Source organism: Mytilus edulis, chromosome 7 (genome assembly GCF_963676685.1).
Source record: "Mytilus edulis chromosome 7, xbMytEdul2.2, whole genome shotgun sequence".
Lineage (NCBI taxonomy): Eukaryota > Metazoa > Mollusca > Bivalvia > Mytilida > Mytilidae > Mytilus > Mytilus edulis.
Genome location: NC_092350.1, coordinates 21,128,889 through 21,153,503, shown reverse-complemented (window position 1 = coordinate 21,153,503; position 24,615 = coordinate 21,128,889). Strand labels below are relative to the sequence as shown.

The 24,615-nt window shown below is 32.2% G+C and overlaps 1 protein-coding gene across 4 annotated transcripts; it reads left to right on the top strand.

Annotated features, from left to right (window-relative positions):
* The first annotated feature begins 305 nt into the window (after nt 1-305).
* LOC139481014 (protein lin-9 homolog) lies at nt 306-21,707 on the top strand. 4 transcript variants are annotated; one of them, XM_071264038.1, is made up of 15 exons: nt 306-367; nt 1,724-1,758; nt 2,623-2,724; nt 5,941-6,071; nt 6,600-6,725; nt 7,151-7,308; nt 8,950-9,083; nt 9,895-10,020; nt 10,398-10,499; nt 10,844-10,924; nt 15,045-15,170; nt 15,733-15,831; nt 17,602-17,685; nt 19,563-19,657; nt 21,124-21,707. In XM_071264038.1, the coding sequence occupies exons 1-15, from the start codon at nt 349-351 to the stop codon at nt 21,227-21,229; spliced, it is 1,524 nt and encodes a 507-aa protein (XP_071120139.1). In that variant the 5' UTR covers nt 306-348; the 3' UTR covers nt 21,230-21,707. The 4 variants fall into 4 exon arrangements, with proteins under 4 accessions (XP_071120139.1, XP_071120137.1, XP_071120136.1 ...); XM_071264036.1 differs by lacking the exon at nt 306-367 and adding an exon at nt 418-484 and having other exon boundaries at nt 15,060-15,170; nt 21,124-21,362; XM_071264035.1 differs by lacking the exon at nt 306-367 and adding an exon at nt 418-484 and having other exon boundaries at nt 15,057-15,170; nt 21,124-21,362.
* Nucleotides 21,708-24,615: the final 2,908 nt, after the last annotated feature.

Here is a 24,615-nt window from a genome sequence, read left to right as displayed (position 1 = left end):
TATGGTATGTCTCTGATTTTATTCAGGTTTATCGATGACAGTTTACAGTATGGAAAGTCAGTCTCTGGAATGATATTGCTTTGCGATCCAATCTAAGACTACTAGTCTATAACACATGTGTTATAGTAGTCGCAGGATCCAATATCGAACATAAAGTGGTAGAAGATCTGCCGACTCTGATTAAAATAAATAATTAAAAAATATATTCAAAGAGGGCATGTCGCGTCGATGAAGGCGAGGGCCGAAAAAATTGTCTGTGACTTTGAGTTTAACTAATCAGAAGTCTTTTTGCGCGGGAAATTTGAGTTAGCTCCCCTTTTTAAATTCAAAAAGAGGCGCGACCCAAACATGGCGGATGATTCAGAAAGTGAGTTAAAATGGAACAAAGTTTAAATAGGATTTAGCAAATGTCACAAATAAAACCAACAAACCATGCATATAATAAATGTCCATTTGCATAATAATCTTAAAATTGGTTCAGAGGGTACAAATAAACACTAATTATAATCTGAACAGGAAAATCATACCATTTTTTTTTCAACAACGTAAAACTAAAAATGTTTTTTTTACGTCCAATGCACCAGACGATCATTGAATAAATTTATGGTTACTCCCTTAGTAAAATTTCACAAGTTTTGTTATAGCTACAATGTTGAAAGATTCTCTGGACGATAGCTGTGTACACTATAAACGTATTTACACTTAGGTATTTAGCTGAGTTTTGTCTTCAAATGCCCTTAGATCGCCTCCGAATCACATTTTGACGTCAAGCAACAATAACTTTTGTATTGTGATGTCAAAGTTTTTGAATTTTTATGTCAAAGTTTACGGGAACCTGTGTGATTCTACGTTTGTAATAGCGGACAAACTTGCATACAAGTGTAAATACATCTATTGCCGTCACCATACACCTTATCGCTAATCCTGGCTGACCCGAGAGTGTGTGCTGCTTGTCACTTTTCTATTGTGGCGTCAGTTATTTTGTATTATGACGTCAAAATTTTACGGGAACCTGTGTGATGTCCAGTAATGGTGGACAAATAGTGATAAGGTGTGTTACTCAGTATGACAATAATGCCATTAGTCATACATCTTGGTGATATTTTGGAAATCTGTCCTGCTTGAATTTTTTACGCCATACAACAATCGTCAAAATTCATGGGGAACTTTTTTGATGTCCAATAATGGCGGACAAATATCAATAAGATGTATCATTGCATTGAGGACCCTATCAGAATCATCAGTATCACTATTGCTGTATTGGGAAACTGCAACACTTGAACTTATGATGTCATTCAACAATCACTTTTCCTTTGTGGTTTCAAACATTTATACAGGAAACTGTGATGTCCAGTACTAATGGGGACAAAAACTGATTAGGTGTATCACAGACTGATATGTTAAGCAGTAGCTGATAACGCCTGTCTAGTACAAATATTATCAGACTAGTGCAGATGCACTGATGATTGCCTTGGGTCATTTTTGGCTACGGTTAAGGTCAAAGTAGTAAAAAAACTAAAAACATTATTGTGATTTGCCACAGATCTCAAATAGTTAGGTAGTAATGCATGGTGTTCAGTAGCAAAATATCTTACATGTACATGGTAAAATCTGTTGAACACCTAATAGCAACAACATGAACAATGTTTCTACATATAAATTATTATTTTAAGGCAGTATTTTCAAATTTTAATACTTATGTAAATATGATTTTGTTTTACAGATAGAGGAAATGCATACAGATCTCCAATGAAAAGAGTAAGTTTTACATATTGTGCACAAGTTTAACATTTATTTTGATTAAAAGTACATCGTTGACACCAAGATTTGACTTGCTTGCTATCAGATTTGCAATGGTATACATGTACTATTCATGAAAATATGGATTTCTTTTGGTATATACATATATATATAGAAATTTCTATTAATACAAGCATGATCAGTGGTATGACAAAGGGTTATCTTTAAATTTTCTTTACATTTACTTCCTGGAGAAAAATCATGCAAACAAAAAATGTTTATGGTAACTTTGAGAAATTTATAGGTCAACATAAGGTCTTTAACAATAGACAATAAAATTGAGAATGGAAATGGGGAATGTGCCAAAGAGACAACAACCTGACCATAGAAAAAAACAACAGCAGAAGGTCACCAACAGGTCTTCAATGTAGCGAGAAATTCCCGCACCCGGAGGCGTCCTTCAGCTGGCCCCTAAACAAATATATATACTAGTTCAGTGATAATGAACGCCATACTAATTTCCAAATTGTACACAAGAAACTAAAATTAAAATAATACAAGACTAACAAAGGCCAGAAGCTCCTGACTTAGGACTGGCGCAAAAATGCGGTGGGGTTAAACATGTTTGTGAGATCTCAACCCTCCCCCTATACCTCTAGCCAATGTAGAAAAGAAAAGTCTCTTTACAATAAGCTTTTCAATTGCTAGAAGTCTAGAATAGATGTGGATAAAGTTAACAGAAACAATAAATAAGTTAATAAGGTCAAAGAGGACTCATGATTTTTCATGCTAACAGATGTGAAGGTTTTATTGCCATTGGTGTTTTAAGAGCATAATAACATTTTAATGTAAGTGAAATGTGTGTATATTTTCTTTTTCTAGACATCAAGGATCAGGAAAAAGAATCAAAGATTTTACAATGATGATGAAGACACAACATACTCTCCCGCTAAGTCACCAAGGAAACAACCCAGAACTATTGCTGTCAGTATAATAATTAGTCCAATTTATTCACCGAAGACTATTAAATTCATGCAAAACATCATTTATGATGTAAAAAATTGTAAATAATTATATACATATAAATACAGTATGCTATGTAATAATAAAGAAGTGTAAACTTTTAATACCATCTGCCCTAAATTAGACAGCAGGGATCTCCATGGCCTGTTTAACGATGGCGCCCCGCCATCGTTCAAATGTCTTGCTCCATCGTTAAATTGTTTCCGCCATCGTTAAATTGTCTTCCGCCATCGTTCAAAACTTCATCGTTTTTTGCAGCCCGACACCATTTTTTTATCAATTATAATCAAATGCATGTAATTGCATAACCCTTAGGCTTTTTATGTTATATCCAATACAGTTCTAACGCCTGAGGGATATCCGGATTAAGATCGCTAATCACTTGTACCTGAGCTTGTACAGGTAGATCAACAAACCACACAGGAGAATACTATCTGAGGATAGACGATCCATTTTTCGAATTAATCAACTAAGTTTTAGCAAATGATTATGATAATTTAGATTAAATAAAAAAAAATAATAATCCAGTTACAAAGAAAACAGTTTAACAAGTCGAACACGTGCTTTATTTTGACTAACGCAATCAGCATCCCCCTTTTTTAAGAAGTACAAAATAAGACGCAAAACAGTAAATATTATTTCATTGCAAATAACTTGAATACTGCTGTAACGATAATTTAGAATTACTTTAAAAGTTTAAAAGTAAAAACTTAAATATTTCCTGTATAGAAATATCGTATCGTTATTCCGAATTCATTTCGTATATTACAATCAAATTGATACATCCGCGTTTCCGGTTTCTATTCGGACTCCATGTTGCACAGTATCAATTTGACAGATAAAGTCATTAAAAGCGTTTTCATTTTTCAATGTTTGCTTTACAAATCTCTTTAACCTTTTACATAACCCGTACGAATCGTTTTGTTGTTGCTGCAAATCAGCCATACCAGTAATGGGTTCTGAAGTTGACAACTGTCCATGAAAAATTATAAGCTCCACATCATTTGATTTTTAACCCCCAATAATTAATTTAACAATTACCAAAAATACAAGAAATCTACATGGGGACCTTCATGACAGCTTTTGGTCATTCTCGACTAAAGGGGGACCATGAAGACTTGGCATTTGAATGGTTAAAAACGGCAATAAATGAAAATATTGATACATCTAATTCTATAATGAAAATTCAAATAAATATGATTTAAATAAGCAATGATTTAGCATGTTCCCCATTCCTTGTATAGAGGGATAAAATACTTCCAATCCCGCTACACCGTACAGCGTAGACACGGTTTGTAATGTGAAAGTTCCTCCATCGTTCAGTTTTCATCCATGGAGATCCCTGAGACAGCTTACAAAATTCCTTTAATTTGTTTGCCATTTTGGCCTGTTTGACTTTTATGCTTGCTGTCAGCAGCGCCAACATTTGTTAGCTTGAGATTAAGTCACACAAGGGCAGGAAATATGTTTTTCCCAAAAATATAAAAAAAAAATTTAAGGAAATCACAATCATTATTTATATTCAATGGTTCTGAATGTGAGATGGAGTTTTTTGGTTACAATCTATTTGAAGTGAAAAAACCTTGATTTTTAACGACTATACATAATACGTGTATGGCAGATTTTACAGTATTGTGTTCTGTCTCCTACTTTCATGTTGCTAATGTGACGGAGACAAAAATGAGTAACGTTAGCGACATTTGGACATGTCACATGAGCAACAACTTCTTTAAAAGTTAAAATGTATGCACACAGTGATGTTTAATATATGCCTGGAGTAATAAAATTGTACAGTCTGGTTTAGAATTTCTAAATATACAGAATGTCATTTGCAGGTGTACTTTATATCAAATGAATACACAAGAAACCAAAAAATTAGTAACGTTAGCGACATTTGGACATGTCACATGAGCAACAACATCTCTAAAAGTTAAAATGTATGCACACAGTGATGTTTAATATATGCCTGGAGTAATAAAATTGTACAGTCTGGTTTAGAATTTCTAAATATACAGAATGTCATTTGCAGGTGTACTTTATATCAAAGGAATACACAAGAAACCAATTTGTAATAGTAACATTAGCAACATCTACTATCATGACATTACGTTTTGTTGCTAACGTCTTTTTGATGGACGGAATACATTTAAGGTCCTCTTGTAACAATATTACATACAACTTACCTTCTTTGCTTCCCCATCATGTGAAGGAACTGACTCCGAATCTATTTCTGCAAAGGGCGATATCGTAACTCCTATACAGGAGAGTTACAGATCTAAATATATGTTGCTCATGTGACACTGATTTGGACGGAAACCTCGAGCAGTAACGTTCGCAAAAATTAAAACAGCCAATGATATTGATTCCTCAAGTCCTTTGACCCCCTTACGTCATCCAAATTTAATATGATTGCTATTTTCAATTATTTAAAAAACCCGGGGTAAAAATAACTACAATGGGCTGTCTGAGAACCAAAAAGAAAATTGCGATCGTGACATATCACAATGGACGGAAAAGACGTGACGTTAGCAACAATATTATTAAATTACCTTTTTTAGCCTTTACCAATAAAAATCTGCCTTAAAGTAATGATTAAAACACAAAAGAAGACTTTTTCTTAAAATATAAGTCCATGTTATTAGGCTCCACTTAAAAATAATGCTTCAAAATTCCACTCCAAATAAGCTGGATGTCAGTAAAGTAGGTCATGATGTCTATTCCATGTCCAATATTTTGAAATTGAAAACCCTCTAATTCTAACATAAAACACAAACACAGAGTAATTTTTATGTTTATTTACTCAGAAAGACACATTTTATTCATAAACATAATGCATTACTCCATTACACAGTCTGTTTCACAGTTTCAGCAATTGCTTTTTTGATGGATACAAAAAAACAATAATTCCTTCTTATTGTAAAATCTGCCGTATATTAATCAATATTTTCCTAGGCAATACCAATGATGTGTAGATCATGATATAATCTTTTTCTCACTCTACTATTCTCTACTAGATTTAAAACATCCCGTTCCAGTCGAAAAGCATTAGCTAGAAAAATGTATTACTTGTATGATCAACAACATGTATCAGGATTTATGTTTCCCTTTTGCAAACTACAACTAGTGATAAGGGGGTTCATGATAAAATTTATATTTGATTGAAAATATTTTTTACAGGCTAAAAGTGGACTGAGTACAGCAGATCGGAAAGTAGCACAGTCTATCGGTGTCAGACTCAGAAACTTCCTTAAATTACCCAAGGCACACAAATGGGTGTGTTATGAATGGTTTTATTCAAACCTTGATGTGTAAGTTTTAAACTTTAGAATTTTGAATATAAGAGGATATCTGGTATAGGTATAAGTCAATGAGACAGTACACAAAAACCAAAAGCCATGTTATCTTCCATCATGTCCATTAAATGATTCAAAATAACCAGTTATTAAATTCCTAATAAATTGATACTAACATTGTAAGGTTTATGAAAAAAATTACAAAAAGACAAGAAGTATCTTCGGGTAGAGATAGGTGTTGCGATGTGACATAATATACAAAGGTCAGTTGTGGGAAAAAAAACTTGAACCTAAAACAAGAGAAAAAAATATAATAAATGTCAATAAAAAAAGTGCCAAAACATCTTCAAAAAAATTAGAAAAGTGTTCAAGATTTGTTTGTAAATAAAACAAGTAATACCAACAGTAATTTTAAAATAACTATTTCCTATAAGTGTTAATGTTTATTGTCTGTTTCATATACTGTCAGTCAAGTTGTCACTTCACAATAACAGATCCTGATATATCTTGCACAGTTTAATGCTCTTATTTTATTCTTTGTAGACCACTGTTTCTAGCAGAGAATGACTTCTGTATTTGTTTGAAGGAAACATTTCCACAATTAAAAACTCACAAAATGAAGAGAGTGGAATGGTGTAAAATCAGAAGACTTATGGGAAAACCCAGAAGGTATAGGACAGCCATTGTATAATGCATTTATTTTAACAGCTTCAATTATATTAGTATGAACATAACCTTGATTTGAAAACTTAAATGATATAATATAGGTCTATGTTTATATAACTAATGTCATTGCAGCTTATGGTATTGTTAGATGATGTATTTATCAAGAAATGTTATTGAACTGATATTCATTGCCTATGCAGTATTATAAGTCATTTGTTTAGGCCTGGATTATATGCAGACACTATTGTCTCAAGACTCTTGTCTCTTTTGAAAGAAACAAATATAGAACCTGTAATTGTTGGATTGACTTGTTCATAAGGAAAACAGGCACACAAAGACAATGTAATTGGCATTTAGATTTATGTTTGTTATATGATTTAAATGAAAAATCAAGAAGATTTAAATATAATCTATGTCTACTTTTTCAGATGTTCTCCAGCTTTTTTCGATGAAGAAAGAAATGCTTTAGAAACAAGAAGAAACAAAATAAGATTATTACAACAAAGAAAATTATCAGAACTCAGTAATTTTAAGGACCTTCCAAATGAAATCCCAATGCATTTAGTAATCGGTACAAAAGTAACAGGTAAAATATTGGTATACTTTATTTGTTTTCTCTTTTTCTCCCTTGTAGGTTTTTGGGATACGATTGCTTTCAAGCAATCTGTAGACTTATACCGGTGGCTCAGAGCAATTTCCCTCACGTCAATCGTTTTATTCTAAACATTAAGGAACATCTCAGATTCTTATGATTGTCTTGCTTTAAAAGGTAAAAACAAACAAAGGGATTGAACTTAATCAACTTTCCTATAATGTTCTTTTCATAATCTTCATGTTTGATAATTCCATTGACTTCGATGCGTGTTTTTAACAACACGGAAAATCAGAATTAAGCAGTATTTATATTTAGTGTAGTTATAAATTTAGAAACACGTCAGAGGGAATTCCCAGTTTTGATAAAATGCGAGAGTTCTCTGAATACCAATAAATCTATTTCTGTCATATAAGAACTGAAGTGGAGTTTTTCTTATATGTTACCGTTATGAAACTGATATTTGAGATTGTACTTCCATAAAGAAATTAAGAACCATCTAGGTCGTTTAATAAGCATTTAATATATCTTGCCCCAGGGTTTGATTTGGAAATTTTGCGCATGCGTATAGTTTTCTTGACTTTAAGGGGTTTTAGATTGAATGGTTGCTCTGGATTCCTCACTCAGTTAATTAATTTATAACTCATGGGATCTTTTCTATGTATGTCTGCTATTGAGGGTTATTGTTGTTGCATAATTTTAAATGATATGCATCATTTAGATTAAAATAAATATATTCCACATCGTAGAACACCCCTTCAGGCGAAATGGAGTCTTCCATATTATCGTTTCGAGTTGTCTCCCTTCCGGCAAACTTCCGTGAATTCTGAATATAAACAAGACGTCGAGTATTAGCTCGTTCTGCCAATAAACGTCGTATAATATTAAAAACGAATGCAATTAAAAACGATAAATGTGTACGGAAAGGAGCCATGATGACTGACCCAAAGGAAATTAAATATTTAAAGAGTTAGGAATGGGATTCCTCCTAGAATTAACGTAGGAAAAAAGGTGATAAGATAGGAATTGAAAATCTACATCTACATTTGTTTGTACATCTACATCATACGACGATCCATCAGCACATTGATGACTATACGTCGGCGCATCGCTAACAGACACTTAATAAAATATAATAACCAATGAGTGAAATAAAATACCTTCTCTGACATCTCTCACTCTGAGTCAGTCAGTGACTGCTGTGGAAAGTAAACTTGGTATTGCAGTAGTACAAAAATAAAACACAATAGACCTAATTACATTGTTTATACACTTTTATCCGGGTTTGGCTATTTTGTAACTATTTTAATACATGTCTGTTTGTCATTTGAATTAGTTTTGGAAATAATATTATCCAGCTACATGCATACATGTGTCAATGAAACAATGGCAATCGTATCCCTCAGAGCAATCTGCTCTTTGGTTTTTTCTTCATTTTAGATTTTCAAACAGTAAATGATCATTTTACACCTTTGTTGAACAAGTGATTTTTCATTGACAATCAGAAAGTTTGAGAAAAAAAAGTTTGGCTTTATTTACAATTTCTCTCCAATGTTTTGGCTTTTGCTGTATGATAATAAAAAGATTTTTGTAGCCCTTTGAATTTCATTGATATAGCTTATTTGTTTTTTTCAGCTCGTTTAAGGAAGCCCCAAGATGGTTTATTTACTGGTGTTGTGGATGCTTTAGACACAGTATCAAACTCCTACAGAATAACATTTGACAGGCCTGGATTAGGAACTCATTCTATACCAGATTATGAAGTTTTAGTAAGTTTAGAAAATAGTTAATTTTGTGTGACACAGGTTGTTTTTCCACCAACCCTCTCCATAGTCCAACTAATATATGGAAAAAAAAGATATTGAACAAAATATTTTCTAATTTATAAGAAAGCCATTATTAGAGAAACAAGAAAATAAACTAAGGAAAATTTATGATCCTTTTTAATTCAAACAGCTATGAGCAATTCATTCTTTTTGGAGGTATTGGTAGCCTTTTCCTCAATTCCTTTGACCATATCATAAACTGGGCTATGTGTAATGGCTCTTTTCAAGGCTAAGACATTTTCGCATATGTGGTTAAATTTTTCAGGGCACAAAATTAGATTAATTTTGCCGTGAATTAGCACCACACCAAAATCCTTTCATGATGCAGCTCCCTGAAGCTGAAAGTCCATTTTTTTCACAAGATTAATTCTTTGAAAATTTAGTTCGTGCAAACATTTTATAACTCCACGACTTTTATACATTTATTCTTTGGTTCTCTGAAGCTTTATCACTTTTAAAAAATTGAAACATCATTGCACAGAGTTTTTCGAAAAGATATGGAAAAAGAGAGAAAGAAAAGATAAATCAAAGAATATTAGAATATATTATAAGAGCGTAAATGTATAAATGTAAGTAAATGTGTAAAGTTTGTTTAAGTACATGTTCACATTTTGCAAGTATTTGTAAGTATTAGAAGTTTCAAATCAACAGTTTATTCTTATATGAAATCAAATACTCTTGAAAAAAGGGACCAATTTTGAAATTATGACTCATATAAATATATGTACTCTCTAAGCTTCTAACCTATTTTCAGAGTAATGATCCTGATGAGACCATACCATTATCAGCATTTCAACAAAAACACAGACCACGGCTACAGAATCCATTGTTCTCTCCTCCAAAGTTTGTTCCAAGTCTGGGATCACCAAATCCTGATTTAGTGAGTATAATAAATTTGTACAAAATTGACAAGATAGTTATATAGGTGCAGCTAGATTTTTCAAAACAATATGTCTAGCAGGCTAACCCATTCCATCGACTTAATATATAAGAAGTACCATTTCCTTTACATTGGAAATCCTTCACCATAAAAAATTCTGAATTACTAGAGAGATGGAATTTGAGGTTGGCAATTTAAGGGATTCATTAAAACTTCAATATTGACTTTTTCTTTTACATAATATGATGGTTACAATTTTAATTCATAATCACTTTCCTTACAATGAAAGTAGAAGAACCAGTTCATCTGATCAAAGTGCCTTTCTGTGTTATAGAATAACCCTAACTGTATTGTGTAGTATGTTATTTGTTTTATAGGATAATGATCCTTTACTAAGTGGTTCACCATTTAAAGGGAGATTAATGAGTTTAGAAGGAGGAACGTATGGTGGATTTCCTATCAAGTTTCTGGTACAAGTTGTAAGTATAACCAGGAAGAATGCTGAAGAAAATAAAACATTGACATGGTATAATTCTATTACCATGAAAATTAATTCATTGCTAAAAAAAATATTATATAATTTACCTTAAAATTTGATAATTATATTCATGAATGTTATTGGAAATCATCCTAGCTGTATGAGGTATTCATAAAAAAGTTATCAAACCAGATGCTTACAGCCACAAAGCACAGATCAAGTTTAAATTTATTTGGAGTCACTTTTTTCATTCTAGAGTTATGTCCTTTTATAATGTTATATGCAAGCTGGCGCATCCATCATCTGTGTTCCGTTGACACATTCTCTATTTTTTTCTATTTTCAGACAAAGTTGTCAAAACTTTTAACAATTAAGAAGCAATGGATCCAGGAATTAAAGGATATGAATACTCAAGCTGAGAAGACGGTAGATATATTATATGTTCAAAAAAATATTTGGCTTCATGATCAGTTTTGGATACATAAACTTTGCTTGATATGAAATTTTACATGATTTGAGACCACCAGAACTTTTTGTATTCACAGTGTTATAAATTGTTGAAATCACTTATCTCTAGTACATGTACAGGGTAAATTTGAAAAGGATGAAAGGCTGTTTGTATTTATCAATAAATTTCATGAAAACAACCTTTTAAAATTATCGAAATGAACTTAGGCCACGGTTTTTTAATTTGATGGTTTACGGATTTTCCCCATGAAAAAGTCGGGTCGGTCGGTCGGGAAAAAAAAAAAAAATCATCTTTGAAGACAGAAAAATATCCAAAATCAATATATATTTCACCTTTCTAACAATATGTTTGTTGTGCTATTTTATCATCAATTCTTCAATTTTAATTCGATGAAATAATATTGCTCAACTGTTATAAACATCGCATGACATTGTCTAATAATTTACAGTAAAAAAAGGGGGGTGCACGGACAAAGACGAAATTAAATCGTCATTTCAGAAACAAGAAAAATAAATTCGCGTAGCTCTTTATCAATTCCAGAAAACTTGGTGAATAATGATCTTCAAGCACGAAAACTGATAAAGAAAAAAATGTAAAAACGTCGTACGAAAATAAGTTTCAACACACGGGTCAAAAACCTAATAGACTCGTCCACTGGAAAACGATATTATCGGGTTAATCTGTTGTCTCGCATGCCCGTTTTTTATCCAAATGGACGATAATTTTTTTATTATCTATGAAACAAGAAAATTCCAAATGATTTGTTAATATTCAGTACTTCAACTTGACGCCTTTACCTTGTCCACATTTGGACAAGTCTATTTTTATGAGATGATGCATCTTACGGACTGATGACAAATAAGGGAAACGAACTTATTGTGTAATTGGTTTTAAACACAAGTTTCGTTCCGCAATATTATTTGCGCAAACGACATTTCAAGGTCAGTTATAATTGATTTGTCTATTTTTAGAAACGTAAACTGGAAGTTTTATTTTTTCACAACAGAAAGTGTTATCAATTTTGTTAGTGATTAATGCATTTCATTTCATAAAAAACAAAAATTTAATTATTTTTCAGGGATAATGCATTTGTTAGGGTCGGCGGGAATAAAAAAGCATGAAAAGTCAATTTTATTTTTATTCTGGAAATCGGAAAAATCGGGTCGGCGGATCCGTAAACCAACAAATTAAAAAATCCTGGCCTTATCTGAATGAGGAATAAATTCATCATAGATACCAAGCTAAAAACTTTGTACTCCAGAAGCATGTTTCGTCGACAAAAGACTCATCAGTGACGCTTAAATAAAAAAAAAAGTAAAAAAAGCACAATTAAAGGTACAAAGTTGTGAACAATTGACATGATTGAGGCCCTAATTCCTAATTGCAATTTCACAAAATTGAATACATGGTTGTGTTGCCTTTTCATTTTATTATTATGCCCAAAAGAAATTCAAATTTGGCATACAATATTAGAAATTCATTGTATAGCTTGAAGCTATAGATTCTTACTTTTTTTTATCAACTATGCAAAAAAGATTCAATTTGCATTACATTCTACAATTGCTTCCACAGAAAAGACATTAATTATCTAAAAAAAAAATAATAAATTTAAATATATGGTCATGAAATGGATAAAACGGGAAAAAGCTGACAAAAAATCTTTGGACTCTTTTTTTAATTCAGTAATGAAGATAGTTGATGTACGTATTCAACATTTTAAAGAACATTTTACTATAAACAATAACCACAATAAACCTATTTCTCGTATCAAACATAAACTAAAAGAACTAGCCAAGGAATTTGTTTTTGTCCCGGCAGATAAAGCTGCTAATAATATTATTATTGTTTGACGTAAATTTTACATTGAGGTTCTGAAAAAGGAAATCACCAATTCGCCAACATTCCAACTGACTCCATTTTCAGAAAACGAAATCTGTAACAAACATAAACTTTTAGCCACCGCTTTACAAGCAGAGCCAAATACAATGAAAGTCCCAACTATGTATTGGCTTCCGAAGCTACACAAAACCCCTTACAAATATAGATTTATTTCGTCTTCAAGCCATTGTTCAACTACTAAATTGTCTATTCTTCTTACCAGCACACTTGGTACAATTAAAAACCTGATAATAAATTGTTCAAATAAGGCCTTCGAAAATAGTGGAATAAATTACTTTTGGAGTGTCAAGAACTCGTTGGAAGTACTTGATAAATTGCATGCTTATATTGGTGATTTTGAATCTGTTCAAAGTTTTGATTTTTCTACCCTGTATACCACATTGCCTCACATTCTCATTAAGAAAAAATTCACACACCTAATTAAATGGGCATTCAAAAAATCAGAATGTGAATATATATGTTCAAACTCTTTTAGGTCATTTTTTAGTAGCAATAAACAAAAAAACTATGTTAATTGGACATGCTTTGATACTATATATGCCCTTGAATTTTTACTAGATAACATTTTTGTTCGCTTTGGAGATTCCGTATATCGTCAGATTATCGGAATTCCAATGGGGACTAACTGTGCACCACTTATTGCGGACCTGTTTTTGTATTGTTATGAGTTACAATTTATGACAAAAATAAGCAAAGACCCATCGAAACAACATCTGATAAACAAATTTAATAATACTTTTAGATATTTGGATGATATTTTGGCTCTCAATAATGACGACTTCAGTATGTATATTAATGAAATTTATCCTGTTGAACTTACTTTAAATAAAGCTAATACTAACAATGACCACTGCCCTTTTCTCGATCTTGATATCTATATCACTAATGGAAAGCTGAATACTAAAATTTATGATAAAAGGGATGATTTTTCATTTCCTATCGTTAATTATCCGTTTTTAGATGGTGACGTTCCCTTGTCACCATCTTACGGTGTTTATATATCTCAACTTGTACGATTCGCTCGTGTATGTAACAATGTTTTCGATTTTAACGAGAGAAATTTATGTATTACTGAAAAATTATTACACCAAGGTTTTCGATATCACAAACTAGTCAAAACATTTACTAAATTTTATCATCGGTATAAAGACATCATTCGTAAATATAGCTCAACATGCAGACTTCTAATACGTTCAGGTATTTCACATCCAATTTTTTATGGTAATATTCTTTATAAAGCACAAAGGTGTCAGTATTCACCTCAGAAACTTACAAAACCTTTGAATAGACTTATTAAGAAGGGATATAATTACGATACGGTTGTCAAGTCATTAAAGATTGCATATTTTGGCGTTAATATTGAATCACTGATAAGGTCTTTGCATCGGAACTAAACACATTTATTCTAAAAACAGTTGTTGGCATGACACGGGTTATGTTCTTCTCATATATGTTATGATGGTATGATACTAAACCCCTAACGGGAAGGATTGTGCCTGATGTTCATATGATGAAATCATAATCTTTCAGTCAGTTTAATTGAAGTCTGGAGCTGGCATGTCAGTTAACTGCTAGTAGTCTGTTGTTATTTATGTATTATTGTCATTTTGTTTATTTTCTTTGGTTACATCTTCTGACATCAGACTCGGATTTCTCTTGAACTGAATTTTAATGTGCGTATTGTTATGCGTTTACTTTACTACATTGGTTAGAGGTATAGGGGGAGGGTTGAGATCTCACAAACATGTTTAACCCCGCCGCATTTTTGCGCCTGTCCCAAGTCAGGAGCCTCTGGCCTTTGTTAGTCTTGTATTATTTTAATTTCAGTTTCTTGTGTACAATTTGGAAATTAGTATGGCGTTCATTATCACTGGACTAGTATATATTTGTTTAGGGGCCAGCTGAAGGACGCCTCCGGGTGCGGGAATTTCTCGCTACATTGAAGACCTGTTGGTGACCCTCTGCTGTTGTTTTTTATTTGGTCGGGTTGTTGTCTCTTTGGCACATTCCCCATTTCCATTCTCAATTTTATCATTTATACAAAACAAGGTTAAATTTATTTTGAAAATTTTACAGTTTCTTGCAGTTATCAATAGTTAAATAAATCATTTAAAATTTCTAAAATGACAAAATTAGAACATATTTATATGTAATGACTGTTTATAATCTAATTAACAGAAGTCTTTCCAGCAGGCTCTATCTCAGGACTTCCAACAGAAATATGCCAACATAGTGCTGGAGTTAGATACAGTCAATAAAGAATTAAATGAATACTTGATGGGTGTACAACACTATTGTCAAGAGGTAAGAATTAGTTATGCATAATATTCAGCTTTACTCTTGTGTTGTGTTTATCATTCGCATAGATAATGATACACTATATAAGTTTTTCTCTCTCATTATTTAGGCTGAATATCATGCTCATAAATGTATGAGTTAATTATTGTGCTCTATTTCTATAGTAATTGAAAAAGTATCTTGTTGAATACAACTGCACACCGTAACAGATTTGATTTAGAGATGGGCAATAAAGACAAATTCAAAGACTAGAGAGTAGTTTTTACGTAGTAGCCATTTTTCAAATTTTTATTGATGAATACACTTTTGGGAAAAATAACAGGGGAGGAGGTGGGGTGGCAGAATAAGTGTTCTTATATAAAAAAAAATCTGATAAGTTATGGTAGATCCCCAGTAATTGTATTTGTTCCAGAAACACATGTTATCATAAAACTTCCATTATAGTTAGTTGTATGTCCTGTTCAAAGAGACCTTGTATTGGTGATAAAAACAACAGGTCTCAAAATAAACTTTAAAATCTTGTTTATTAAAAAAAAAAATTTCATGTGAACATGCTATGATCTTTCAGTTAGCACCAGAGCAAGGATTAACACCATTTGATCAGCCTTCAGAAATCAGAAAACGATGTGACGAACAGGCCGAGGAAATGGTGGACAGAATCAGTCAGGTTTGTAGATAATCTCTGTTATGACAAAATAGCTATAGGAAGATGTGGTATGAGACAACTCTCCATCCAAGTCACAATTTATAAAAGTAAACCATTATAGGTCAAGGTACAGTCTTCAACACAGAAACTTGGCTTACACTGAACAACAAGCTATAAAAGGCCCCAAAATTACTAGTGTAAAACCATTTAAACTGAAAAACCAATGGTCTTATCTATCTTAAAAATGAGAAAAACTTATGGACCACATGAACAGACGACAACCATTGAACACCAGATTAGCTATATTTTAAAGATTAGCCTTTTAACCATTTGTCAAATACATTTAACACATCTAGTTTGAACAGTTGGTATTTGAAGTACTGAGAATTCATTATCAATCATGTTTTTTTTTTTTGCAGCATAGTTGTTGGTGTATATTATTTTTTTTATGATCAGAATTAATTAGGGCCCCGCCAAAGGCGGTCGCCCTATAGTGATCAGTCTGTCCGTCCGTCCGTCTGTAACACTTTGTGTCCGCTCCATATCTAGAGAACCATTATGATTTTATACTTTATACTTTACATGTTTATTAACCACCACCAGAGGGCGTGTCATGATGTATGTACAACTTCCTAGGTCAAAGGTCAAGGTAAAAAAACTTTGGTTTCAGTTGACAACCCTGTGTCCTGTGGTGAAGATCGTGTCCGCTCTATATCTTGAGAACCGTTATGATTTCAAAGTTTATACTTGACATGTATATGAACTAACACCAGAGGGTGTGTTATAATTTATGAACGACTGCCTAGGGCAAAGTTCAAGGTCAAAAACTTTGGTTTTAGTTGACAACCCCATGTCCTATGGTAAAGATCGTGTCCGCTCTATATCTTGAGAACCATTATGATTTCAAAGTTTATACTTGACATGTATATGAACCAACACCAGAGGGTGTGTCATAATTTATGAACGACTGCCTAGGGCAAAGTTCAAGGTCAAAAACTTTGGTTTCAGTTGACAACCCCATGTCCTATGGTAAAGATAGTGTCCGCTCTATATCTTGAGAACCGTTATCATTTTAAAGTTTATACCTGAAATGTATACAAACCAATATCAGAGGGTATGTCATAATTTATGTACAACTTCCTAGGTCAAAGGTCAAGGTCAAAAACTTTGGTTTCAGTTGACAACCCCATGTCCTATGGTAAAGATCGTGTCCGCTCTATATCTTGAGAACCGTTATCATTTCAAAGTTTATACTTGACATGTATATAAACCAACACTAAAGGGTGTGTCTTAATTTATGTGCAACTTCCTAGGTCAAAGGTCAAGGTCAAAAACTTTGGTTTCAGTTGACAACCCCATGTCCTATGGTAAAGATCGTGTCCGCTCTATATCTTGAGAACCATTATCATTTCAAAGTTTATACTTGACATGTTTATAAAACAACACCAAAGGATGTGTCATAATTTATGTGCAACTTCCTAGGTCAAAGGTCAAGGTCAAAAACTTTGATTTCAGTTGAAAAACCCATGTCCTATGGTAAAGATACAATTTTTTAATGCACATTATTCACAGCGGGCCCACAGAGATGGCTCCCATCTCAATGATATCTAGTTGTTACTGCTTCCATAAGATGTATGAAAATGAATAATCATGCATATTAATTTATTTTTATACCACATAACAACTTTCTATTGAAAAAGGTTAGAACCCTTGTTGGTACATGTATACACTTATGGTGTGGTGTATTATATATGTTTTAATATTGACAATACTATTATCATTTATTTGCAGAATATGTTCCACAGTAAAAAGACAAAGAATCACAAAGTCATTGATCTCATTTCTAGTCTCACCTCTCTCATGTTACAAGTACAGGTAAGTCTACATGTAATATTCAATATTTCACCAGTAAAAGAAAGGGCTTCCATGTCTTAAAAATAAAAGGAAATAACAAAAAGGACAAAATAACAACAGTCTACAAAACATGACAGAAAAAGCTAAAGACTTAGAAATGCCTATCTCTAAAACTGTAGTTGATCTCAGCTAGTTGTCAATACTCTTTTTATCTGCATGTATCACATAGATTGCTCCAGATTACCTCTGTAGAGATGACTTTTGCTCTTGTCTTTCATTAAATCTACTTATGGTTAAATTTCAGACAATTTGTATATACAGTTAACTCTCGTTGTCTCGAACCCGGTTGACTTGAAATTTCGGATGAGTCGAAGTTTTCACGTGGTCCCGAACTTTATTCCATACAAAAGTATGTAATTCGACTCCTGATGAGTCGAAATTTCGGTTGAGTCAAACTAAATCTACGGTCCCAAGGTTAACAAAAGCATTCAAAATTCATTTTTTATCTCGAACTAATACACATATGTCAAAACATGACCTCCGGGATTTAAATTGATTGAAGAGTTAATCTGACAATACACGTGTAATTAAATTTCCGGTCATTGACCACTGTATTGATTTATGACATGCTATTTCCATGAGTGTTTACCTAAGATTATCTTTTATAGAGTTTTGATAATTAGTGATACATTGTTAATGTTCATGAAAAAGTATTTAAAATGTTAACAAAACAATTAATTTGTGATTTACACTAATGAGCTTGGGTGTGTATAAAGTGAGGATTATGGCTTCCGTTGATGATTACCTAAAAACTACTCAAACGGCGTCTTTGATCTTGTTATATTTTCTTTTGAAAAGAAAGAGTGAGATAAAACAAAATGAATAGAAATCAAAATTTTCTTAAATCTTTTGTATCCGAGAAAAAACAATTTTGTCAGCTATAACCGACCTGAAGAACGTATTAAACTATCGATTGGAATTTACACTCTTGGAAAAGCCATAGGATTTTTTTTTAATTGAAACAATTGAATAAGTAAAAATAATATCATTATAATAATAAAAGACTGTGACATACAAACACATCGATCTGATACTAGAATATCGATCCCCTTGCCATATTCACCCGGATTTATTTTAGCTTTACCAAGCTTAGCAAGAGTTTTGTCCCTTAGATTGTCGAACTTCCGGTGTTCGTTTGAGTCGAACTAAATGTATGCGTATCTCGAAATATTTCTCTGGTCCGGCTGACTTCGACAACGAGAGTCGACTGTAGTTACAGATATTTTTTTATTAGGCCAAAAAAAAAATATGTCTGTTTAAGGTTACATCATCAAAATAAATAGGGTAGGTCGGTATTTCCATTATATTTTTTGCGCCATTATTTTGAGTTGTGCGGTCCGTCTTGCCGTGGTCCGAGTTGTCCATGGACCGAGTTTACCTGTATTTTTAATGATTGGATTATTTCCCTTTGTTATTGATTGGAAAAAAATGGCGGTAAAATGTTTATTTCATCACAGGAGTCGCGAATTTCCTTAAAACAGCTAACATTGGGATGTATCAGGCTACACTATCTTTACTTTCAACACAAGTTCAGTTTATTTTTCAGTTTACGATGGAATTAAAATGGCTTAGGGTCGGCGCTCAAAATAGGGTTGGTCTGGTAACCGTAAATAGACATATATTTTTTTTTTGCCTTAGCTGAAATTAAAAATGTAAAGAATTTCATTGTTTTCTTCAATTATATGATATCACTGTGTGTAGTGAAACCTTTGCTATCAGTTGTTTAATATAAAAAAAAAACACAAGGAACATAGGCATGAATAAGTTTTAAACAAAATTGAAAAAAAAATATATAGATATTTTTACACTGCATTTTGTAAATATCTTCTTTTTTCAAGACATTTTCAGAAACAGAATTTAACTCATTTGAATTCAAATCATTGCAAGACACACTACTTGATATTAAAGGCAAGCTGGATGGAAACAGTATTAAGTGAGTACATTCAATATACTGTCTTTTTTCTTAGCATTGAACTTTTAATTGCTTATCAAAGAATCTACCATTGTCTATAAAATGTGACCAATTTTTGTCGAGCTTGAAACTTTTGTTGCAGAAAGCTTGACATAGGGATAGTGATCCGGCGGCGGCAGCGTTAGCTAACTTCTTAAAAGGTTTATATTTTAGAAGGTGAAAGACCTGGATGCTTCATACTTTGTATATAGATGCCTCATGTTACGAAGTTTCCGTCAGTCACATGTCCAATGTCCTTGACCTCATTTTCATGGTTCAGTGACCACTTGAAAAAAAAGTTCAGAATTTTTGTAATGTTGAATTCTCTCTTATTATAAGTAATAGGATAACTATATTTGGTATGTGAGTTCCTTGCAAGGTCCTCATGCCCGTCAGACAGTTTTCACTTGACCTCGACCTCATTTCATGGATCAGTGAACAAGGTTAAGTTTTGGTGGTCAAGTCCATATCTCAGATACTATAAGCAATAGGGCTAGTATATTTGGTGTATGGAAGGACTGGAAGGGGTACATGTCCAACTGGCAGGTGTCATCTGACCTTGACCTCATTTGCATAGTTCAGTGGTTATAGTTAAGTTTTTGTGTTTTGGTCTGTTTTTCTCATACTTTATGCAATAGGTCTACTATATTTGTTGTATGGAATGATTGTAAGGTGTACATGTCTAGCGGGCAGATGTCATCTGACCTTGACCTCATTTTCATGGTTCAGTGGTCAAAGTTAAGTTTTTAAGTTTTGGTCTTTTTATCTAATATTATATGCCAAAGGTCAACTATATTTGGTGTATGGAAATATATTATGATCTATATGTCAGTCCTGCAGGTTTTATTTGACCATGACCTCAATTACACGGTTCATTGCACAGTGTTAAGTTTTTGTGTTTCAGTCTATTTTTCTTAAACTATAAGTAATAGGTCAACTATATTTGTTGTATGGAAGCTTTGTTAGCTGTACATTTCTGCCTGGTTCATCTGACCTTGACATCATTTTCATGGTTCATTGGTCTTTGTTTAGCTATCTTGGTTAATGTTAAGTTTATGTGACCGTTGTAATAAAGCTTTATACTTAGGACTATCAACATAATATCAATGATTAGTAAAGAAGGGAGACATTTCAGTGTGTGCACTCTTGTTACACAAATACAATACTGTATGTTTTATTATTTCATTGCACAGATTATTCATGATTTATGATATTAACTAAACCACTGATATAGATTCCAAAAATATTTAAAGCCTTTTCATTTTTTATATGTTATTGTTTCATGATAGTCATTTCTAAAGACTCTTGACTTTTAACAGGACACTCCTGTAATAATGATGAAAAAACAAAGCTTTTAATTTTACAAAGTATGTCTGTCAGACCTTACAAATCACTCATGATTTTGCTTTCATCAAATTTTAAAATAATTGTATATTTTACTATTTTAGTGCCTTTAAAAACAACGTAGAGATACATATCAACCATATACAGAGTGGACTTAGTCAGATGGGAAATCTTCATGCCTTTGCTGCTACTAGTAAACTCAACCTTTGAACTTCATGTAAACATTGACGCTGTCATCTTTTAAAGTGTAATAGATCTTCATCATGGAATACAGATTGGACTACATCACCCTCTGCAACTTGAATCTAATAGACAGATTTGACTGCCAGATTGTTTTGGTCATTCATTATACATGTACATGACAATTGTGATTTTTTTTCCATTGTCAGAAATGATGATAAGCCTCATAAGTACATGTGATTTTTTTTAATTTCTCTAGGAATTTACAACTAACGTAGTAATAATGGTTATCAAGTCAATTAGTTTGTAGATATACTATGAAGAAACAAATGCATATCTAAATTGTGAATTATAAGATTATATAAAAGAATTAATCATGATATTTCCATCTCACATTTATCATTTACATATAAACATGATGTTGTGACCAAATTTTGTTGTTTGGAAAAATAGATCTCTTTTTGACAAATTGTGTGTTCTAGAAATCAGGCAAAGAAACTTTCAAAAATCAAAGAGGAATTCAGGGCATTATTATTGACTTATTGTGAAATATTTGAGAGCAGAATTGTAAAAATTTTATGGAGTTTTTGACACTTTATATTTTTATACTTTCTAATATTGCTGCAATATTGAAACATTGCAATTTTTAAGATTCAAGATTCAAAAGCTTTATTAATCTCAGACAAATTTGTGTACATAATATAATAATGAGCAAAATCATGATACACTTAGAAAAAATGAGAAATCTTAGTAATCTTATATATTTTGAATTAATTTAAAATTATAGAAAAGAATTGATAAGATAAACTATTTTAAAAAAAAATCTTGATGTGCCAAAGAATTTATCTGTTCATCTTATTGTAAAGGAGTAGGTCCGGTAAGGGCCGATTTTGGCCTCAAATTTCAGGTTCATCTAACGAAAGTTATTGGACATTATTTAAACACTTAAGTGTCTATTTCAATTGATTCGATTAGTTTATGTGAAAGATTTTAACTGATCGAGTCATTAAAAACGCTCTGATTCAAGCTTAAATGTGAAAAATCTATCACATATGCCAAAAAACGTCACTTTTCAGATGGTTTTTGTCAAAAATGAAAGTGGCCGCATCCGTGTTCATCCTCAACCTTTATATATGTTTTGTATTATCATCAAATACAATTTTCATTTCAATATTATGAATGAACACGAATGTGGCGACATTCATTTTAGAAGGATACCGTCTAAAAATTAACCAAAATGCTAAAAGTTTGACGATTTCAGTAATTTAGCATGACTTAATGTTGCTAGAACGCGATATCTGTGCATTGTATTGTCAAAAGCAGTTCATATTTATGTAGCAGAAGCATTTTACTTTCCAAAATATAGCTTAGAGATAAAATTTTCACAATTTTCTAAAACTGCTTTATTTTGGGGCCAAAAAGGGGTCTTACTGAACCTACTCCTTTGATTCTGTAACTTCTTATTGCGAAAGAAATGAAATTTTCCATAGAAACATTTGCAGGTTACCTGTCTATTTAAACTTTTGTAAGTTCACTAAGTCCCATTGAATAGATACAATAGCTATTTTTCTTTGTGGAGTTTTTTCACTGGAACTTTAAATGTATTCTAAGAGAAAATCTTTTACTCATTGATTAATTTACCTGAAGAAATATATTATCTTTTAAGTAGATAAAAATTCATCAACCCACAAAACTGCTTGTAAGGGTATATTTGTTTATTTTTTTAATTTTGTCTTTTTGTGTGTTCCTCAGGTAAGAACTGGAAAACGTTTTATTTAACCCTTTCGCTGACGAGTCCCGGTTTACCGGGATTCACGCTTCAGACAGCTGACGATGAGTCCCGTTTTACCGGGATCGGAATACCTCTTTTATGTTTCCCGCTCAAACAGTGCAAACATGGGTTATCTTTCGTTGATGGATAACCCGGATGAAAGTGTAAACATAGCGGTTCCGTTTGTTGAAAACCGTGTCAAAATCAGAGGAAATTTACGGAATTTACGAGAATTTGAAATGAGGGAACATTTTTTTTGAAAGAATATGGAAGAATTGAAGCCAAACTAGTATACTTTTTTGACATAAAATGTCGTTTTATGTACAAAACAGTTGGAATGGACATCGATCAGTGTGAGGAATTTGTACAGCCTCATAAAATTTTTCAAAATTTTGCCGTTTTGGGTTAAAAAATTACGATTTGGGGTGAAAGAGTCGAATTTTGAGAAATTCACCTTGATAATGACGAAAATTTGAAAATTTTGATATTTTATGAAGAAAAAATTGTCAAAACATGAACAAAACTGTGAACATGGTCTTAGTGAATAAAATAAATACACAAATAACTATAAACAAGTTTTTATTGACATTTATTATGAATATTTCCAACTTGAGTAATAGTAGCCAGGGACGCCATCGTCTCAGAGTAGCTTCTGTCTGGGCAGCAATCGGTGAAAGGGGGCCTACTTAAATTTATTCCATTTATTCCATGAATAAACAAATACCAAAAAAAAGAAGCATATTTCAATAGGAACAAGGCTAAAAATTTTGTCAAAAATCAATTTTTTATGATGGAATCCGTGTTTATATTGAACGAATTACAAATTATACAATGTATTTGGGGAAATTTAATGGTCTCAGTAAATAAATCCCACTTATAACAATACCTATTGTATTCTTTCAATGGGACAGTTTATTGTTCTTAAATCTAGAGGTAGAGCTAATCAAACTAGGAAAGTCATTTATTCCTTTGGAAATAACAGACTTGTTAAAGTGAGATTTAATTGTAACATCATATTGTTCCCATTTTATTTTTTGTCAGTTTTGTTTTTGTAGAACTTTAAACTTGAAAGTTAAATCTGAAAATTGATGAAATTGTTTACAAAAAGTCTGTGTCAAACCTACATTTACAGACTTTACCGCCAGTACTTTTATGCTCAAAGAAAGTATTAAGAACTGTTGTATATACATAATACAATATTATACTATAGTTATTTTTTTAGGGCTCCCTTGCCAATTTTTGGCATGGTAAACTAGACAGCCACTAGCTCGTAGACCTTTTATTTTTGATTCTTTCCATGTAGGGTTTAACTCTTTCTTAGTCATTAATTGCAAGTGTTGGATTCTGTGCTCCTTACATTAAAGGATATGAAGCTTTGTTTTGTTCTTGATATTTATAAAATAGATATGTTAACTTTGGAAATAATGTACTTTTTGTGGATTTATAGATAATCATTGGTCATCTCAACTAGATTGATTTTCTCGCTTGAGTCGGTACGGGGAAAACGAGAAAAGCAACCTGTATATTCCTTAGTTTTACATGTATATAAGGCATGACCATAAGTAAGGGTTGTATCATCTTCATCAATACTGTAACATTGTGAATCACCCAAGATTGATTTTTTGATAGACACATTGTGTGTTCT

Bases quoted from the DNA above. Each gene is read 5' to 3' on its own strand.
- LOC139481014 (XM_071264034.1), top strand. From the start codon at position 433: ATGCATATAATAAATGTCCATTTGCATAATAATCTTAAAATTGGTTCA. The intron at 6,726-7,150 runs GTATAGGACAGC...CTACTTTTTCAG, and splicing joins CTTATGGGAAAACCCAGAAG to ATGTTCTCCAGCTTTTTTCG. The intron at 9,084-9,894 runs GTAAGTTTAGAA...ACCTATTTTCAG, and splicing joins TACCAGATTATGAAGTTTTA to AGTAATGATCCTGATGAGAC.